The 17,558-nt window shown below is 37.1% G+C and overlaps 1 protein-coding gene across 1 annotated transcript in view; it reads right to left on the bottom strand.

The window, feature by feature from the left end:
* Positions 1-17,558, bottom strand: part of USH2A (usherin) — a 714,551-nt gene that overhangs the window by 229,848 nt on the left and 467,145 nt on the right. Inside the window, exon 40 of the mRNA XM_045983172.1 lies at positions 8,429-9,057. Within this exon, the coding sequence (XP_045839128.1) occupies positions 8,429-9,057 (629 nt within the window). The remainder of the gene's footprint in view (positions 1-8,428; positions 9,058-17,558) is intronic.

Below are 17,558 nucleotides of genomic sequence, written 5' to 3'. Positions count from 1 at the left end.
TTTAAAAGACATAATTCCAGAGTAAATATATATTGATAGCCACTTTTGTAACTCTATACAAAACCAAAGTCAGAAAAAAGAAACAAAAATTAGGATAGAGAAGGACTGACCAACATTTTCTATCTTAAATCAAAGGGAAAAGAGTTTTTTCCAGAAGGAATATCACCTGGGATTTTCAGAGGGCATTCTTCCTAATAAGTGGCAACAGAATGGGCTCCCACCACGTCAGTTGCCTAGTTGCTTGATGACTGTGTCCTAATTTATAATTAGCAATGACCCAGTATCTATTCAGATTTTACTACATGGCTTGCAATTGTTAATTTTAAAAACTTCTTGGAGTGGCCCACACTGTGCTAGGGTGAAAAGAAGGTTTAAATGTGTTCCTTATGAGCACAGAAGATGTGTCTGGATGTAGAGAAGATCAAAGAAACCTAAAGAGCAAAGGTTGTAGAAAAGATACAGGATTCTATTTGTTTTGGAGGTGCAATGCTCAGTGGACACACAAAAAAAGGAGTCCAGGTCAAACTCAGGGCTTCTTGATACTTGTCACGTACATGAAAAATGGAAGGGTTATGATAGCTAAATTCAACCCTACTGATATGTGGAATACCACTTCTTTGCCTCTCAAGCCAGAACATTCCGAGTTCAGGTCAAGGTCTGGCAGCACTTGAAAGAATTAAAACTTAGGAGACAGTCTGTGCAGTTGAGCTAATAGTAAATTGATTTGGAACTTGGTATTGAGGCTGAGAAAAACCATTCATAACATAAAACTTGAAGGGTGTTTGGGTGGCTCACTCGGTTAAGCATCTGCCTTCAACTCAGGTCATGATTCCAGAGTCCTGGGAGCAAGCCCTGGGTGGGGCTTCTTGCTCAGTGGGGACTCTGCATCTCCCTCTCTCTCTCTGAGTCTCACCCCACTCACGCTCATGCTCTCTCTCTCAAATTAAATAAAAGCTTTAAAATAAAGAGATAAATCTTGGATAAGAGATCCAGAAGAGGTTAAGAGATTTGATGTAATGGCACGGGAGACAGTCATTTGATCTTTGGGGAAAAAAAATCCAGTTTTCTCTACTATAAATGTTTACATCTAGAAATGAGCTATTTTTCTCATTTAAAAAATGAAATTTAGAAAGAAAATGTTTTTTTGACAGTATTGAATTGGAAGACATGAATCTACTTCTACAGAAGTTTTTCGAAGGACTTTTACGTAGAGAAGGCCATTGTCCTTATGGTCAGTAAGCTAACAGGAGTGGCATCTAATTGGATTACCTTCCTGAAAATATCCTGCAGCCATTATTAAAAAGAAATGTGTCTAAGATTTTTAAGGAGCCAGCTAGCTAAATATTGTATTCTATTCTTTCCTAGGCTTAAGACCATATTTACTATAGTATGGCCAAAATGTATGAGATTAACACTTTCAGTTTAACTTCCCATGGTTTTTTATATATACATGGACCACAGAAAGGATTATGAAATATTGCCAAATCCCAGAAAACGAGGACCAAAGAGTATCTTCCTGACCTGAATAAGTGAGAGATACGTTCTCTAAAACAGTAATTTTACATTGAAATCTTTTACATAGAATTATAGTTATTGGCTAGAAATAAAATGCTTATTTCAGAGGTGTCTTCCCTACCATAATTATTTTTTAGTTGAGTGGTTCTTAGATTTCCATTTTTCTTTTCAGTTTTTATTTTTTTGGATGCCTTCATGTCTACATGTGATTGTGTAACTCTAAGACTACTTAATCAATATAACATATGAATATACAAGGACCAGCAGTGTCAAATACTTGACTCCATATAGCAATTCCTCTGAACAACGGACTCCCTGGCAAAGCTTCTCACGTGGAATAAATTGTACAATAAATATCTGTTGAAATAAAATTAAATTTTCTCTTTCAAAATGCTATCCTTTTCTTTTAAAATTGTTAATACTACTTCTCATTTCAGATATTAGATTTGCACCTTGAAACTAGAGAAAAAGTATATATATAGAGTATATATACTCTCTCTCTATATATAGGTATATATAGAGAGTATATATATAAAGAGTATATATATTTATATATTTATTATATATAGATATAGATATATAGTTGATTATGGACTTTCACCTCTACCTTCTTCCCATTCCTCTCCACTGCCAGCTACCCTCTTAAAAGGAATAGGTAGTATTTCGGGATATATTCTCCCATACTTTCTGGTATGCTCACTAACCAAAGCAAATACACCCACACATATATAAGCATTCTCTTTTTAAAATTTTTTTGCAAGATATGTTTATTCTACACCTGTTAATCTGCAACTTAATATTTACACTTCACAAGAGAGGATAGACTCATTCTTTTTCTGGTACATAATATTCCTTTCATGACTGAAAACAAATTATTCAGTTTTTATCCTATTGACATTTCCTTACTGCTAAAAACAATATTTGAAAATAAATGCATACATATTGTTGTATTTGTTTTTTTATTGGATAGATTAGCAAGAATTGCTATGTCAGAAGGTAATTTTGTTTAAATTTAATCATTATTGAGGGATTACTTTCTAAAAGGTTGAGGTAATTCACTTTATCACAGACAATGAAAGAAAGTTTCCATGATCTGCTTCCTCACAAACTATTAAAATTACCACTCCTTTTAGTTTTTGTTTGTTTATTAATTTATTATTTCTTAATTATTACTTATTTCTCTAATTAGTTTGCATTCTCTTGGCTTTTTTGGCAAGGTATAAATATTTCCAAATATTATTGACCCTTTGCATATCTTCCCTCTAAATTATCCATATCTCCCCTCTAAATTATCCCACTGGGTGACTCAGTGGGTTAAAGCTTCTGCCTTCGTCTCAGGTCGTGGTCCCAGGGTCCTGGGATCGAGCCCCACATCAGGCTCTCTGCTAGGCGGGGAGCCTGCTTTCTCCTCTCTCTATCTGCCTCTCTGCCTACTTGTGATCTCTGTCTGTCAAATAAATAAATAAAATATTTTTAAAAATTACTTAAATTATCCATGTTTTGCACATTATTTTCTATTGAATTACATTTTTATCTTAAATTATTAGACGTTCTTTGTATATTATGGGGAAATAACCCATTTTTCTATAATGTGTGTTACAGCTATATTTTACCAATCTATCTCTTGGAGTTTAATGTTTTCTGTTTTTTGTTTTTTTTTTTCTTTTTTGAGGGAGTCTATGGCCAGGAAGAAACAATCAAATTATTTCCTAGCTATATATAAATATTTTTCTTTTTTAAAAAATTTTTCTTTTTCCTTAATTTTAAAAATTTAATTTATTTATTAGAGAGAGTGCACGAGCAGGGTGGGGAGGGGCAGAGGGACAGAGAGGAGCAGGCTCCCATCCGAACAGGGAGCCCAACCAACATGGGGCTCTAATCCCAGAACCCCAGGATCATGACGTGAGCTGAAGGCAGACCCTTAACCAAGTGAGCCACCTAGGTGTCCCTAGCTTTTCTTTTAAGTCATAGTTTCTGGTTTTTGTTTTGTTTTGTTTTTCTTTGGAAAGATCCCTCTAATCTTTAAATTATATAAAATTCTTTTTCTAAGCTTTTTATTTTTTCACATTAAAAATTTAATTTATTGGAATTTAGTTATGATATAATAGAAAGATCTTTTTTTCTTACACATGGACTGTCAGGCCAGTACCATTTTTTTAAAAACCATTATTTCCCAATGAAATAAAATGTTGCTTCTACAATAAGTTAAGTTCCCACGTATACTTGTATCTGTATCTAACCTCTAGTCTGCTCAAGTGATCATTTGTCTATTGTTATGATAACACCATATCATGTCATGATTCAGTGGCTTTATGGTAAGTCGAAATACTGAAGATATCACCTTGGCATTTTTTTCTTTCACAATTTTCTGGACTAGTTTGACCATTTAGGCTTCTTTATATAACTTAAAATCATTTTATCCAGTTTGAAACAAAACATTATTGGCAGTCTGATTTGATTGATGTTAGGTGTATATGTCAACCTTGGAAGGATTAATTTACTGTGGAATTAAGTCCTTTCATCCAGGAAGACAGCATAGTCTCCTTCTGTTGCAGTTAAAGAAGTTGAGAACAGCGTGGGCTCTTAGAACCATCATACTGCTTTGGGGGTGAATCCCAGCTCTTCTCCATATGTAATCTTAGGTAGGTTACTTCTATTCTTTTCTTTTTTTTAATATTTTATTTATCTATTTGACAGAGAGATCACAAGTAGGCAGAGAGGCAGGCAAAAGGAGATGGGGAAGCAGGCTCTCTGCTAAGCAGAGAGCCTGATGAGGGTCTCGATCCCAGGACCCTGAGATCATGACCTGAGCCGAAGGCTGAAGCTTAACCCACTGAGCCACCCAAGTGCCCTGATTACTTCTATTCGTAATTCCCAGTATTCCTGCCTATTAAATGGGGATAGTAATAGCATCTCTTTGCTAGAGCTGGATTAAGCATTGAATGAGAGCAATTCCTAGAACTTAATATGAACTTGGTAAATAGTAGTCATCATTGCTATTTTATTTTCTTCCATAAGATGCCACAAATATATATAAATAATATATATTATCATTTGATTTAAGCAGACATCAAGGACAGGTCCACCTTCATGAATGGGTGATAATGGTGATGAAGACAACTCTTTTTACTCTGGGTTATTATCAGATTTGTAAATGAGCAACACCAAGAGTATACACCCTAGTAACACAATGCATGGACAGAATCTGGTGGACACTCCTACTCCGTGTAGCCCACGATCACAGTGGGTGTCTTTAGCAGTCTGAGCGGAGCGAAAGCTCTGACACTTGAAGACTGAGAACTGCAGGCCTATTGTCTTTCATTCTGCTTTAGCTGTGAAGGTGGGGCTGCGCTCGAGTCATCACCATGGAGGGTTTTTTTTGCCACATCACAGTTACACGACATAACTGCATGTTTTATTTTCTATTAGTCCTCAATTGTACTCAAGACCATCAAAAAAAAAAAAAAACACCCAAAAACCAAAAACCCCAAATCTTGCCATTTGCAATGACATGGATGGAACTAGAGGGTATTATGCTAAGCAAAATAAGTCAATCAGAGAAAGATGATTATCATATGATCTCACCAACATGAGGAATTTGAGAAACAAGACAGAGGATCATAGGGGAAGGGAGGGAAAAATGAAACAAGATGAAACCAGAGAGGGAGACAAATCATAAAAGACTCTTAATCTCGGAAATAAACTGAGGGTTGCTGGAGGACAGCGGCGGGGAAGCTATGGGGTGGCTGGGTGATGGACATTGGGGAGGGTATGTGCTATGGTGAGGAAAAACAAATAAATAAATGAAAAAAATTAAAAACAAAACAAAACAGAAAGCCTTCAGTGTAGTAAGCTCTAAACCTTTATAAGCAACCTTGTAAATCTTGCATTTTTATAAAGTGAACAGTTGAGTCTTAAACAGCAGCAATCCTAGAAATCGACTTTATCTTAATCTGATTTTACACTGAATTTTTGCTAGAAATGGCTGCTAAATCTTCTAAGTCCTTTTTCTATTGCATCTATTGATAAAAAAGAATTATATGAGCTTTCTCTGTTGATCAGTTAACTTAGGAAGTCTGTTAGATGTCATGACATTAAACCATCCTTACATTTTTGGAGTCAAGCCAAAGGTCTCCTGGCATGTCATTCTTTTAATATACTCCTTGATTCAATTTGCTCATATTTTATTGAAAAGTTCTGAATCTATATTCATATATGAAATTAGTCTATAGTTTTACCGAATTATCTTTTTCACGTTTTAGTAGAGCACTTTTGCCAACTTTAGAAAATGCAATGAATTTTCTTACATGATTAAATACCAAATAAACCTGCATGGTTTTTACTTTTTCAGATAACCTCTCTGACATCATATATTATTTATTTTCTTTATAATCAAATAATCAAAAACAGAATTAAGAATATGACTTTGATATACAGCTGTGCTCTCCAATTTTCCCTTCTTAAAGCTCAAATGTATGCCAAGTCATATCACCTTTTTGCACTTATTATCATGTTATTTGTTTTCCATTTGACCTAAGTAAGGATATGGAGTTTTCCCTGCATTCCTTGTTAGAACACGACTTCTTACAGGCAGGATGGGGTGGTGGTGAACAGAACATACAGCCCAATAGAGAAAGAACTAGGGAGAAATACCAATCCAGTCCTGTTCTCCCCCATCCTATTGACTGGTATTCTTTATTCCTCTTAAGCTGACTTTTTTCCCTACCAAGTCCTTGTCACTTCTGGGCATATTATATATTTATTCATGTAGTTCTGTCTAAAATTAAGGTTCCATGAAAGTAAGGATTCTGTTTTGGTCTCTGGTATATCCTCAGTGCTTAAAGAGGCACTCATGAAGGTATGTCCCTGCTCAACAAATGTTAGCAGAACTGAAGTTAATATTGCTGTTGCTATTAATATTAGTGATGATTTACTTCATCCTAATACTCAGAATGACTCTATGTGGTAAATGTCGAATCAATTTCTTAACCAGTGCATTAATGACAATACTTATCATTAATATTTCATGTCTACGCAATTTTAACTTTTAGATCTTATGTTTTACAGAAAGAAATCACTCTACTGCAGTCACATGCTTTTGTGTGTCAGGTAAGCCATATCACTGGAAGATGTAGTTTAGCAATCTTAAAATCTTTCTGAATGCAATGTGAGCCAATTATACTGAAGCACAAATATGTCGCTTTAATATTTAAATATGTATCATCCTAAACTAGACTCATTTGAATATTCCTGAAGAGTCTCTTCATTGATAACTTTTTCTTTTCTAGATATAAATAAAATAAGAATTAATGAGTTAAAATTATGATTAAAAAAAAACCTTTTGTTAATGTAACATGGCCATATATTTCAGGTACCTTCTTAGAGATCTGAGATTCCTGACCTGGTAGGTGAGAGCCTGGGACATGGAACTCCCCAGCCAAACTAATCTAAACTTTACTCTAGCAAGCCGACAAGCCACGTACATTGTTTCATCCTGGGATGAGGTTACAAAATCAAAAGTGGGAATTAAAAAAAAGAAGAAGAAGAAGAAAAAGCAAGGCCACTTGTTTTGGGTACTTTTGATCATTATTTATATATGCCGAATTAAGTAGCATTGTGCATGGAGACATTACTCTTCTGAAAATATTTGTTCTTTTTTTCAGATCTGACTAGTTATTAAATTTTTGTCATAGAGAATCCAGAAAAATGTCCAGTACATATGTAGCTTTGCCTTTGAGAAGGGACAGTGCTTAAGTCGCATTATATCGATTGGTATTGCTACTGAAGTTTTGTAAGATTCCCTCAGGATTAAAACAAAAAGTTACTTCGGGAATGATTAATGACTCTAGGTTTGTTTGGGATTTTGTTTGGTTTGGTTTGGTTTGGTTTTTCTTTTGAATGAAGAGTGATTCTTAAGATTGCCCAATCTGACTAATAAACATTATATGCCATGTACTTCAAATTAATTTCCTTTTAGTGGGTGATCAACAGAATTTTATATACTTTTGATATTTCTATCAAAAAGGTGTGCTGCTTTGCTAGTCTCTCATTGAAACTAAAAAAGGCTTTTAAAAATAGCTCTTAGTTTGCAGGTCAAATTAAATTTCTTCAACAATCTACACTGTTTAGCAACATCTAGTGTTTGCTTTTGTGGGGGAGAGAGAACACACAACATAGATCCAAGTAATAATTTCAACAGATGAACTTTGCTGTTATGCAAATATCCTTTGTTTTGTGCTCTGGTGAGCAAGCTACTGTACCAATACTTTTGGCAGAAGTACAAGACTGAATCCATGGAAGCATGTGTGTATTTACACAAAAGAGGCTTCTAAGCTACAAAACTCCCTCCTGTTTGGTTACACTAATTTCCCTTGAATGAAGTTTGTATGCAAGCCAAAACAATGGTAGTTATCCTGTCCTCTAGAGTTCATTCCCAGTAGAATGAAGTGAATAACTGAACACTTTCTAGATAGCCCAGTAATAAGCTATTTTTATTTCTTTCCCCATCGTTTTGATTCTTTGATCATTAAAAGAAATCAGAATATTGGTAATTGGAACTTTTGTTAGTATGCTAATCCATTCATCTGCATTTTCCCATCTCTTCTCATTTTCTGATCTATTTAAATCTGACGTGGTGGTTAAGCTAAGCATCCCATTGTGGCATTCAAAGTATTTCAGGTGTGTGAGGCAAATGGAAGCATCGCAACAATATAATTAAGGGGATACAGGGAGAAATGAAAAACTGACATCGAATTCAAGATGGTTTGGGCCAAAGGCCAAAACCCAGTTTCTCCAGTGAATGCCTAAAACAACAAATGTGGGCCTTTTGTCAGTAGATGGCTCTGTTCAACACAGAGTCAATCCAGGGTAAATTCTGAAGTCTGCAAAGGAGAAAGAACACTCAGTGTCTTACCTCGGCTGAATCGGGTCCTAGCACACGCACCACGGGTGGCTGTACCCCAGCAGGTCGTGAGGGTCTCGTGGTCACTTCTACCCAAGCACTGCTATTTGTACCTCCATTAACAGTGCTCATTACTACCCTGTATTCATATTTTGTCCATGGGCTAAGAGCAGAAGTCTTGTCAATATACCTCATGGAATGACTTCTTGGGAGAGTCACCAGGGTAGTAACTTCTTCCTCCCCTTGGACTCTTCTGTCAATTGTGAAGTTCTCCACCAAGCCATTGGGGTGCTTGGGGGGATGCCAAGATATAATCACAGATGTTGGGGTATCAGAGAACAGATCTGGACTTGGGATATCTTCCGGTGCATCTGGGAGTGTCCATACAGTCTGGGACTCTGGAGAGAGGGAACATCCTTTCACAGTACAGGCTTCTACCTGGAACTTATAGGCAGTATATGGGCGCAAATCGATCACTGTGCAATTAGTGACATTTCCAGAAGTTTTCAGGGAGAGGTGGCCATGTTGGTAAATGTTATAATGGGTAATGACCCCATTGCACTTTAAAGGATGCTGCCAGGTGACCAACATCATTCTTGACTTCACATCCAGAAGAACTGGAGGGTCCACAGGTCCAGGTTCTATAAAGTGGCATAAAAACAAAAAGTGATTATCTCTTGCAAACTTCCCCCATCTCTTCAAAATAAAACTAAAATGAATGATAACTCGTCTATAAAAGTATGAAATTGGACACTTGGCAAAGGCCAATTAGAAAGTAAATAGATGTCATAGGACAATAGAGACAAGGACTGTGACTGCTTTGTTCTTAAATGTGCAAGAAGTACTTGTTGAATATTATGGAGCTCAACTGTCATTTTTCCTTTCTAAGAGAATTTCATCAAATTCATTTGTCTTTCTTAAGCTAATGATTAAACATATGAAGCAGACTTTTCTGCACGAAAGGTATTAAAAGGGAACGATACCAGAGGGCTGCCGTAACCAAAGTCCCATTTTTCTAGAGCCCCAGTAACTAATTATAATCAATAACACTATCATAACAAACCTGCATATTTTACAGCCCAGTAAAATCCTTCAGCATCTCTCATTATATATTCCATATTATACCTAGTTCTGTTTATCATTCTAATCCATGTTTTGCAATTTATCTACTCCCTGTTAATATTATAGGTGATTTTTAACTGTGACTGTGACAGAAGCTGCCGATTTAGCTCTTTCACCTACTGATAAATAAACAATGCACAGATCTGACCTTTAGGTTAACAGGTTTTATGCTTGCTCCACTCAGCACTCTAACTGATTCAATTATCATAAAGGTTCAGGAGGCTCCATGAATACTGAAAAAGGCCCACCATATGCCTGCTTAGGTGTTGTGGAACAGCAAATATTCTGCAGCCCTCCAGAGGAATTCCTTAATTGTAAATAATTTCACCATGTGACACAATCAAGTCACCTTGAATGCAAACCCCTCAGCCTGCGGAGGCAAAGTGTTATTTAAGCTTTACTGGGCTGCGTTAAATTCTGCAATTTGAAGGGCTGTTAAGTTTTTCAATTGAAATTTCATTTAAAATGCAGGTGCTTTTTATTATATGGAGGCTTTACTGCTCTCTAGGTACAAGCAAGAACATGGTGCAATAACACAAATCTGGCTCAATCACTGATCAGTAACAGCTGTAATTCCAGAACATTTAGCATTCTTATAAACCACGGCCTGAAATCTATAAATTGCTACAACAGATCAAGAAAATGCTATATCCCCCTTTTCTGCCCACAGCAATTTTGACATTTATGAGATTTTTCTGTGAACATTAGATTTTATTGAAAATCTTTAAAGAAGATATACTTGGATTTAGTAATTGTTTAAAACAGCGTTGATTATGTGTGTATGTGTGTGTGTGTGTGTGTGTGTGTGTGTGTGAGTGATTCAGGGTTACACCCCAGCTTTAAATTTTAAATGCAACCGCTGCTTCTTAAAGCCAGTGATTACAATAATAGCTGGGTTATATGGGCACGAATACGAGCCCACTTTCACAAAACACGACCAACATTTGTCACCAATCGGACTGATGGTCGAAACTTAATTACTTTTTGAGAGAGAAGATGTTATAGTGCGCTCACCCTGAAATCAAGCCGTTCCTGACAATTTGGTAATGCATCTGATTTGAAGGAGAAAAATCCTAAAAGTACTGTGATTTTGATAAGGATCGTATTTTCCTTGTTAGTCTGTTGTTAGCTTTCATTTTAAAGCTTTCTTAAAACCACTGTGACATTTCTTTTATTCTCTGAATAGACAGTGTCTATTAATATACCACTGTAAGGATACAGATCCTTGCTTATTTACACTCGTCATCCAGATTTGGTTTCTCCTAAAGGAAGGTAAGTGTGAGTCTTACAAGATGCCAATGTCATTTTGGAAAACCGGATCCTCTGACACTGGGGTCCCTAAAATCAAAGAAGGGGATTCTCGTCTTTATTGCCTTACCCTACATCACCACTCCCCCCTCCCAAAGAATAATCTGCATTTAAGAATCAGGAGAGTTTCTATGAGGGTTTCTAGCAGAGTCTTGCTTTGTTAATTATTAGATCATTCCTCGTTTGTGCACTCTTAAACTGTGAGCTTCTTCAGAGAAAAGAAACAATGATACAGTTTGCTTCCTCTTAGGATGGGGATACGCCTTTTTTTTTCTCCTGAATCTGATGGTAGTTTTATAGGTGAAACATCTATGGTCATGAGACGAACTAGCACTTCAAACTCTTCCCAGAACACAGGCTTTCCTTAAAGATGATCTCTTATCTTGGGAAAGATGAAATGTTCAATTTCTATTTCTTGCCCTGCCCCGCCCCTTAAAAGCCAGCATACATTTTATTAGCTTCCCGCTCTGGCTGAGTTGGCTCCCTGCTCTTGTTGCAAGAAGGGTCCTTAAACTTGTGTGATTCAGTAGAGAAAGCTGAAAGGAGCTTAATTAGCTCCTTTGGCCAGGGAAGTGTTAAAACCTGACTCCTGGCACTCTTTCAATTTAATGCTTTAAAATGATAAGCCGAATCATCTAATTCTATATACAAATCAACTGGCATGCTCCTGCATGGTGGAAAGGGTCACCACAATTATGTAAAACATGAGTAATAACTATAATTGGGGTAGTTTGCTAATACAATAAAAAGCTCTGAACATGAGAAAAGTTATGCTCACAGTGGTAGCTATCACTTTCTAAAGTAAGAATTCATGGATGAAATGACATGAAAAAGATGGTTATAAAATTTTAATGGAATGATAAAAGGCAAAAGTCAGCCTCTCAGCTGAATTCTTAAAATCCCTATATATCACAATCAGCTCCTTAACTGTAAAATCAATGTGGAGTATAACATGTTGTCAATGCGGCTGTCACTGGAGGGGAGACTGGGACGTATGACAGCCACAGAGCTCAACTGGCCAGTGATGAAAATGCAACTGTACAGCCCTCTCCGTGGGGGTAATTGTTTAGAGAACTCCCTCCCAGAGCTGGGAACGGGAGCATCCTTCCTGTTGAGATCCCTGATTCATATTTCAGGCCATTTCATTACAGCATTAATAACAGAAAGTAGTTTCATTTTGGCAAATGAAATTATCTTTTATGGGAAACTATTTTGCTCATCAGCTTCAAAAGTTCAGCCCCGGCCTGAAACAGAGTACTACAATCGTTAGCGGAGGGGTCTGCTTATTTATTTTCATAGTCAGGTGTGCGTCTCAGGATGGGTGTGTGTGCACACGCGCGTGCATGTGTATGTGCGTGTGGGGAGAATAAACAGTTCCAATGACTTCCACCTGGGACACAGACAGACCTTCTAGTGGTCTGCTCAGGTATTCTATGCTTGTCCGCTATTAGAGTTACCACGACTGCTCAGTTTTCCTGTTATGTTCTCATTATTGCCCTAAAGCAACTTTTTACTGTTCTAATTAAAAACTCAGTTTAAAAGCTCTGTTCAGTAATATTAACTACACACATGAATATCCCCTTAATTTGCCAGTAAATTCAAAATCAAGGTGGCAAATAGATGGGTGTGTAATTATATATAGCAATATATTACACGCTAATGTTAATGTAGTCTTTCGATATTTGCTACTGATATGTTTGCAGAAGAGGGATGGATTCTATCTTCTCTTTAATCATGAATTATTTTATCAATGTATTATTTATATCTCAACTTCTCCCCAAAAAGGATTTTTGACAGCTCATAAGAAAAGAATTAATGAAACAGGACCAATAAAATAAAGGTAAAGAAATATTAATCTTGTGATGATGAAGGGGCACGATAGTTGTATCCCAAGGTATTCCTTGTTTTGCACAAAAATGAATGTGCAGCTTCTTGACAACTGATAAAATAGGAAATGGGCTGTGTAACACAGGCATCACATTGGTATCTAATAAAAGGAGGTTTTGAAGACTAGAAGCTTGTTGAAATTGAAAGGATACTATCTGATAGTCTGCAAGCAGGAGAACCAATACCAGAAACTCTTTTTCTCCATTTCTCCCATGAGAAAGCAGAATATAGTTTAGGAAGAATGTTTTGACTTCAGGAACTGGGGCATACTGTGTGGCGAATGCCTATGGATTCTTCCTTGAAAGTTTGGGACAGAAAATTAAAAGTGTCAAGGTGAGAATTCATGAAAGCAGAGAAAATGTCCCGAAAGAACTGGAAGTTCCAGATTTGGAAGAACGGTATGCCTTATGTGGCCAAAAGAGATCCAAGAGCGCAGGTGGGATATTGAGGCCAGGTGGGTAGAACATTTCACTAATCAATCCATCCTTTCAAAGGAGTTTCTGTTAGTTGCTTTTAGCTTTGGATCTTAGGATATAAAAATAAGAATGTAAAAATAATAATAAATATTTGCTTTTATTAATTCTGGAAATATAAGAATTTGGGGGGGGGGATAGGATCCATGTACCAGAAAACAAAGTATGTAGTGAGATGCATACAGAGCCATTTTGCTCTCTAAATCAGCAGATGAAATAATTTACTTTCATCATGGATCTTCTGTTATGGACAAAACAAGATACCAATAATCACTGTTCGAAAGGAAAAATATGTCAGCATTCAGAAGCTAATATTTAAAATAATTAGGAAGGCTCTTTAGAACAGAGAAAGCAAAATAATTGTGCAAAACTACTGAAACCTGTAGTTCATATTTTTTCATTAAATAAAATAAAATCTACTGATATAGATAGACTCCAGTCTAATTTTAAAATGTTCTTATTTTTCTCTCACAGAGAACATTTTTTAAGGTGCAAATTGAGACTTCAAATTCTAAAACACACTAGTGAAAAGATGTTGGCCATGCAATCTTAATTTCAAAACTTAAATATTCCTAAGAGCACAACTGTATTTATTAAATGATCCAGAAAATCCTGCTCCAGAATGATTTTGATCAATTAATCCAATTTCATAACATAGTTTTACTTCTCCCTGTCACAAGTCTCAGAGCACAGGTTTCAAGAATAAGAAAAAGTATTTTCCTTCTGGAACTCTCTTCTTATATATACCTCCCTGTTTCATTTTGAAATAGACATATTTTAGGCAAGGAGACACCTCTCTAATTAGAACATTCATTATCCCAGTCAAGACAGTCAATGTTGAATGAAAGGGAAAGCCAGCAGGCTGCCTCTGACCAAGGGAGAGAATAAGGAATGTTTTGGGGATTTCCTTCTCACATTTGCCTCTCCTCTGCATCTGCCTTATCTCAGACTGGTAGTGGAAACCACTGGTAGAACAACCTGCAAGCCACCCCCCAGGTCTCCTGTGTCCACAACAATTGCTTCTTCTGCCTTCTTCTGGACCGATTGTGAGGAAATAAATTTGAAATGTGATATTAAATAAAGTGAACTTTATTATAAATCATATTATAAATCATTCCCTACTCCTTCTCCTGGTCTTTTCAGGAAGGCTTTCCTGACATCCCATGTTGAGGGAAATGCTTGGCCTCTGGGCTTCCTGTCACAGAAGCTTCCATTCTCTATCCTCTAACTATGGTTTCACTCTATGTGCCTCTTGCTAGATAAAGGTTGCCTCAAGGAAAGAACAGTGTCTACATCATCCTTGTAATTTTGATGTCTCTTTCAATCCCTGAGACAGGAAGGTACCCAGATAAAGTCTGAGTTTTGGTTGAGTTTTCATGGGTTTGCTTATATCAAAGTCTTCTTAATCAATACTTGAACTCACAATTTTTGGGCATCTGCTCTCTATCAGATGCTCCAGCAGGCCCCGAATACAGAGTCATCCCACCATACCTGCAGGGGATACATTCCAAGACCCCCAGTGGATGCCTGAAGCTGCGGATAGGACTGAACTCTAGGCATACTGTGTTTTTGCTATACCTACATACCTATGACGGTTTATGAATTAGGCACAGGAAGAGATTAACAGCCATAACTCATAATAAAAGAAAGCAAAATCGCAGAAAAGGGGAGACCATGGTACAAAGACAAATGAGACAGAGACTTAGGTCCTGAGAAGTTCAGAAGTGGCTATCGATGAAGTAAAACACAAATTAGAATGCGACAGTAGCAAGGGGGAGGGAAGGCTTCCCGGAGGAGGTGACATTGGAGCGGAGGCTTGATGAGGGAGCAGATTCTGCCAGACAACAAATGAGGAAGAAATGTGTTCTGTTAGATACAGATGTCAACGAACATTGCAATGTCTCTCCATCTCACTTCAGAAGAACCTCTGTTCCTTTGTAACCTGCTGTGAGCACCTCAAAGATGAATGAGGGGGTCAGGGAGAGGATACTCAAAAATGCTGATAGAAAAAGTAAAGCAGGATCCAGATACAAGGGTAGTATCCCTCATTGCTTCATCCCCTGTTCACGGTACAACTCTAAGTGTGGGAAAAATAACAAGGTCCAATATATCGAATATGTAAAGTATGTAAAGAATACTTAAAATTCTACTGTATAAATGATAGGATACATAGCTCTGTGTTCTAGCGTACTCCAGGCAAAACTCACAATCAGTCTGTCAGCAAAATGATGAGCTTATGAAAAGCTGTCTAGGTAAATCTTCAGAAAAACTGCTCAAATCTCACAAATTTGATTTAATAATGCCTCTTAGATGAGTGGTTGAAATATAAACGTGGAGTCTTTAAGTTCAAATTTAGTAAAACCAAGTTTTTAAAGTCTTTTAAAAATATATGATAACTCAACAGTCTACTCTAGAACCAATTTGAGTTTTTGTTTTGCTTTGGAAGGAGAGAAGACATTTTTAGAAAACAATGTCATTTTCATCAGGTTCATCTAATTGCCTGTGTACACCACAAATGTTTGCTGTTAAAATGACTGAAATAAAGATATTCTATATTTCAATCTTGTTGCCTAAAAAACTTTGAGAAAAACAGGTTATCTGACTTTTGATGGTCTAGGGAATCCACATTTTTAAAGAACAGTGGGTTATCTTATATTTTCCACAGGGCAGGATTTTAGTTAGCCAAAGTACCCTTCCAGCCAGCTACAATTTCTATATGCAGACACTGCACAGGAGACAGTTGTGAGCACACAAGAGAACAGGAACAGTAATGTAAGCAGGAATGATCGTTATTTCAGGTTAAAAAAATATCCTGAACTTTCAGTGCTTTGGCAAGTGTCTTCATGTTGTCGATCATATGCACCCAAGTCTAACACAGTCTTAATGTATTTTTGTAAACTGCAGATAGGTTAGGTGCTTGAACTGCCAGCAGCATGCAAAAAACCAAAAAACAAAAACAACCACCACCACCCCCCCTCACCACACACACACACAAAACAAGAACCAGGAGTTGTTTGTATTTATCTGGTTGCAAATAGTCGAACACTACACTGACCAAGTTGGCTGGAACAAACATCTTTTATTAACACACGTTTAACAGGATTTAAAATATTCATAGGAAATGTGCATTATTATTATTTGGCATCAGCACACTAGATTTTTAAAAATGCATGGAACTGGATATTGGTGGTACTCTGATATAAATGACAAATTATTTGAAAAAAAATCTATTAAGATTCTTCACAACCCTTTTCTCTGTCCATGAGAACTTCTCTTTGCACTCAAAGCAGCATTTGTTTTCCTGTGTACAGTTCTTTTTCTGCCTAGGTATCTCTTTCTGGTTTCAGCCATGTCACAAGCTTGACGAAAATCACAGTCTTGCTATATCACACTAAAAATATTGCTCTTGGTGACCTTTTATGGCACCAGGAAGTTTCGAGAGGCTTTGGCTGATGCAGAGAGGTGCCTATTGATGGTATGAAATTGAAATGTGGGCATGAGGTGACTTCTCTGTTTTATTCTGTAAGATGATATGTAGAATTTTTACATTAAAAATTGCACTTGGGCAAATGGGCGGTGCTGGTCAGGATCAAGTATGAAGTGCGGTCCTGGCATGGAGCTGTCATCATGGCTGGCTTCAGAAGCAATGCTTTGAAGCCCTGACAGAAGAAACTGCTTGTGCCCAATGCCAATCATTCACTCTTTGTCAACTCAATTGCACATCCCTTCAGACATGGCATCCATCTCCACTGACACCCAAAATACAGAGTGCGTTGCCATTAGGTCTCAGGGGTAAGAAGCGCTGGTGACTTAACCTAGTGGGCAAATGGCCAGCCTTTGGCTCTTTCATAATGTGTGTGTCTTTGCAGTGTGCACGTGAGGCCAAAGAAGAAAGAAGTCATTGGTTTCAGGGAAAGGATTTAGATAAAAATGATGGCTGGGCTTCTTGGATTAATACCGGTTATACAACCGCGTGTTACCAATTCTTAAACAAGATGAAGGGTTAATACTATTCACTTCAAACCCAGGCCCTGCAAATCACAAAGAACACAATGTCTACGTGCATGAAAATTCTAAACGTTTAGAGTCTATAAGACTTGCTTTGTGGTAAGATAAGGCAGGAGAAATTTGTTCAACAAAGAATGCTATGCCAATTGGTACCGTGCAATGTTTTATACTTTATTTGTACGTCAACGTCCTACCTGTAGGTAGAAGATCATGGCCTCTAGTCAGGAAGAATCAGCACTGAGGAAATCCAACTGCTGTCCTTTCTCTGTGGGAATAGAGATTGTGGGGGCCAGAAAAAGGAGTCTACTGGCCTCCTCTTTCAGTGTGGCATTCTAAGGAGCCAC

Source organism: Meles meles, chromosome 17 (genome assembly GCF_922984935.1).
Source record: "Meles meles chromosome 17, mMelMel3.1 paternal haplotype, whole genome shotgun sequence".
NCBI lineage: Eukaryota > Metazoa > Chordata > Mammalia > Carnivora > Mustelidae > Meles > Meles meles.
Note: the sequence above shows the minus strand (reverse complement) of the source record. Positions and strands in the feature narration are given on the sequence as shown.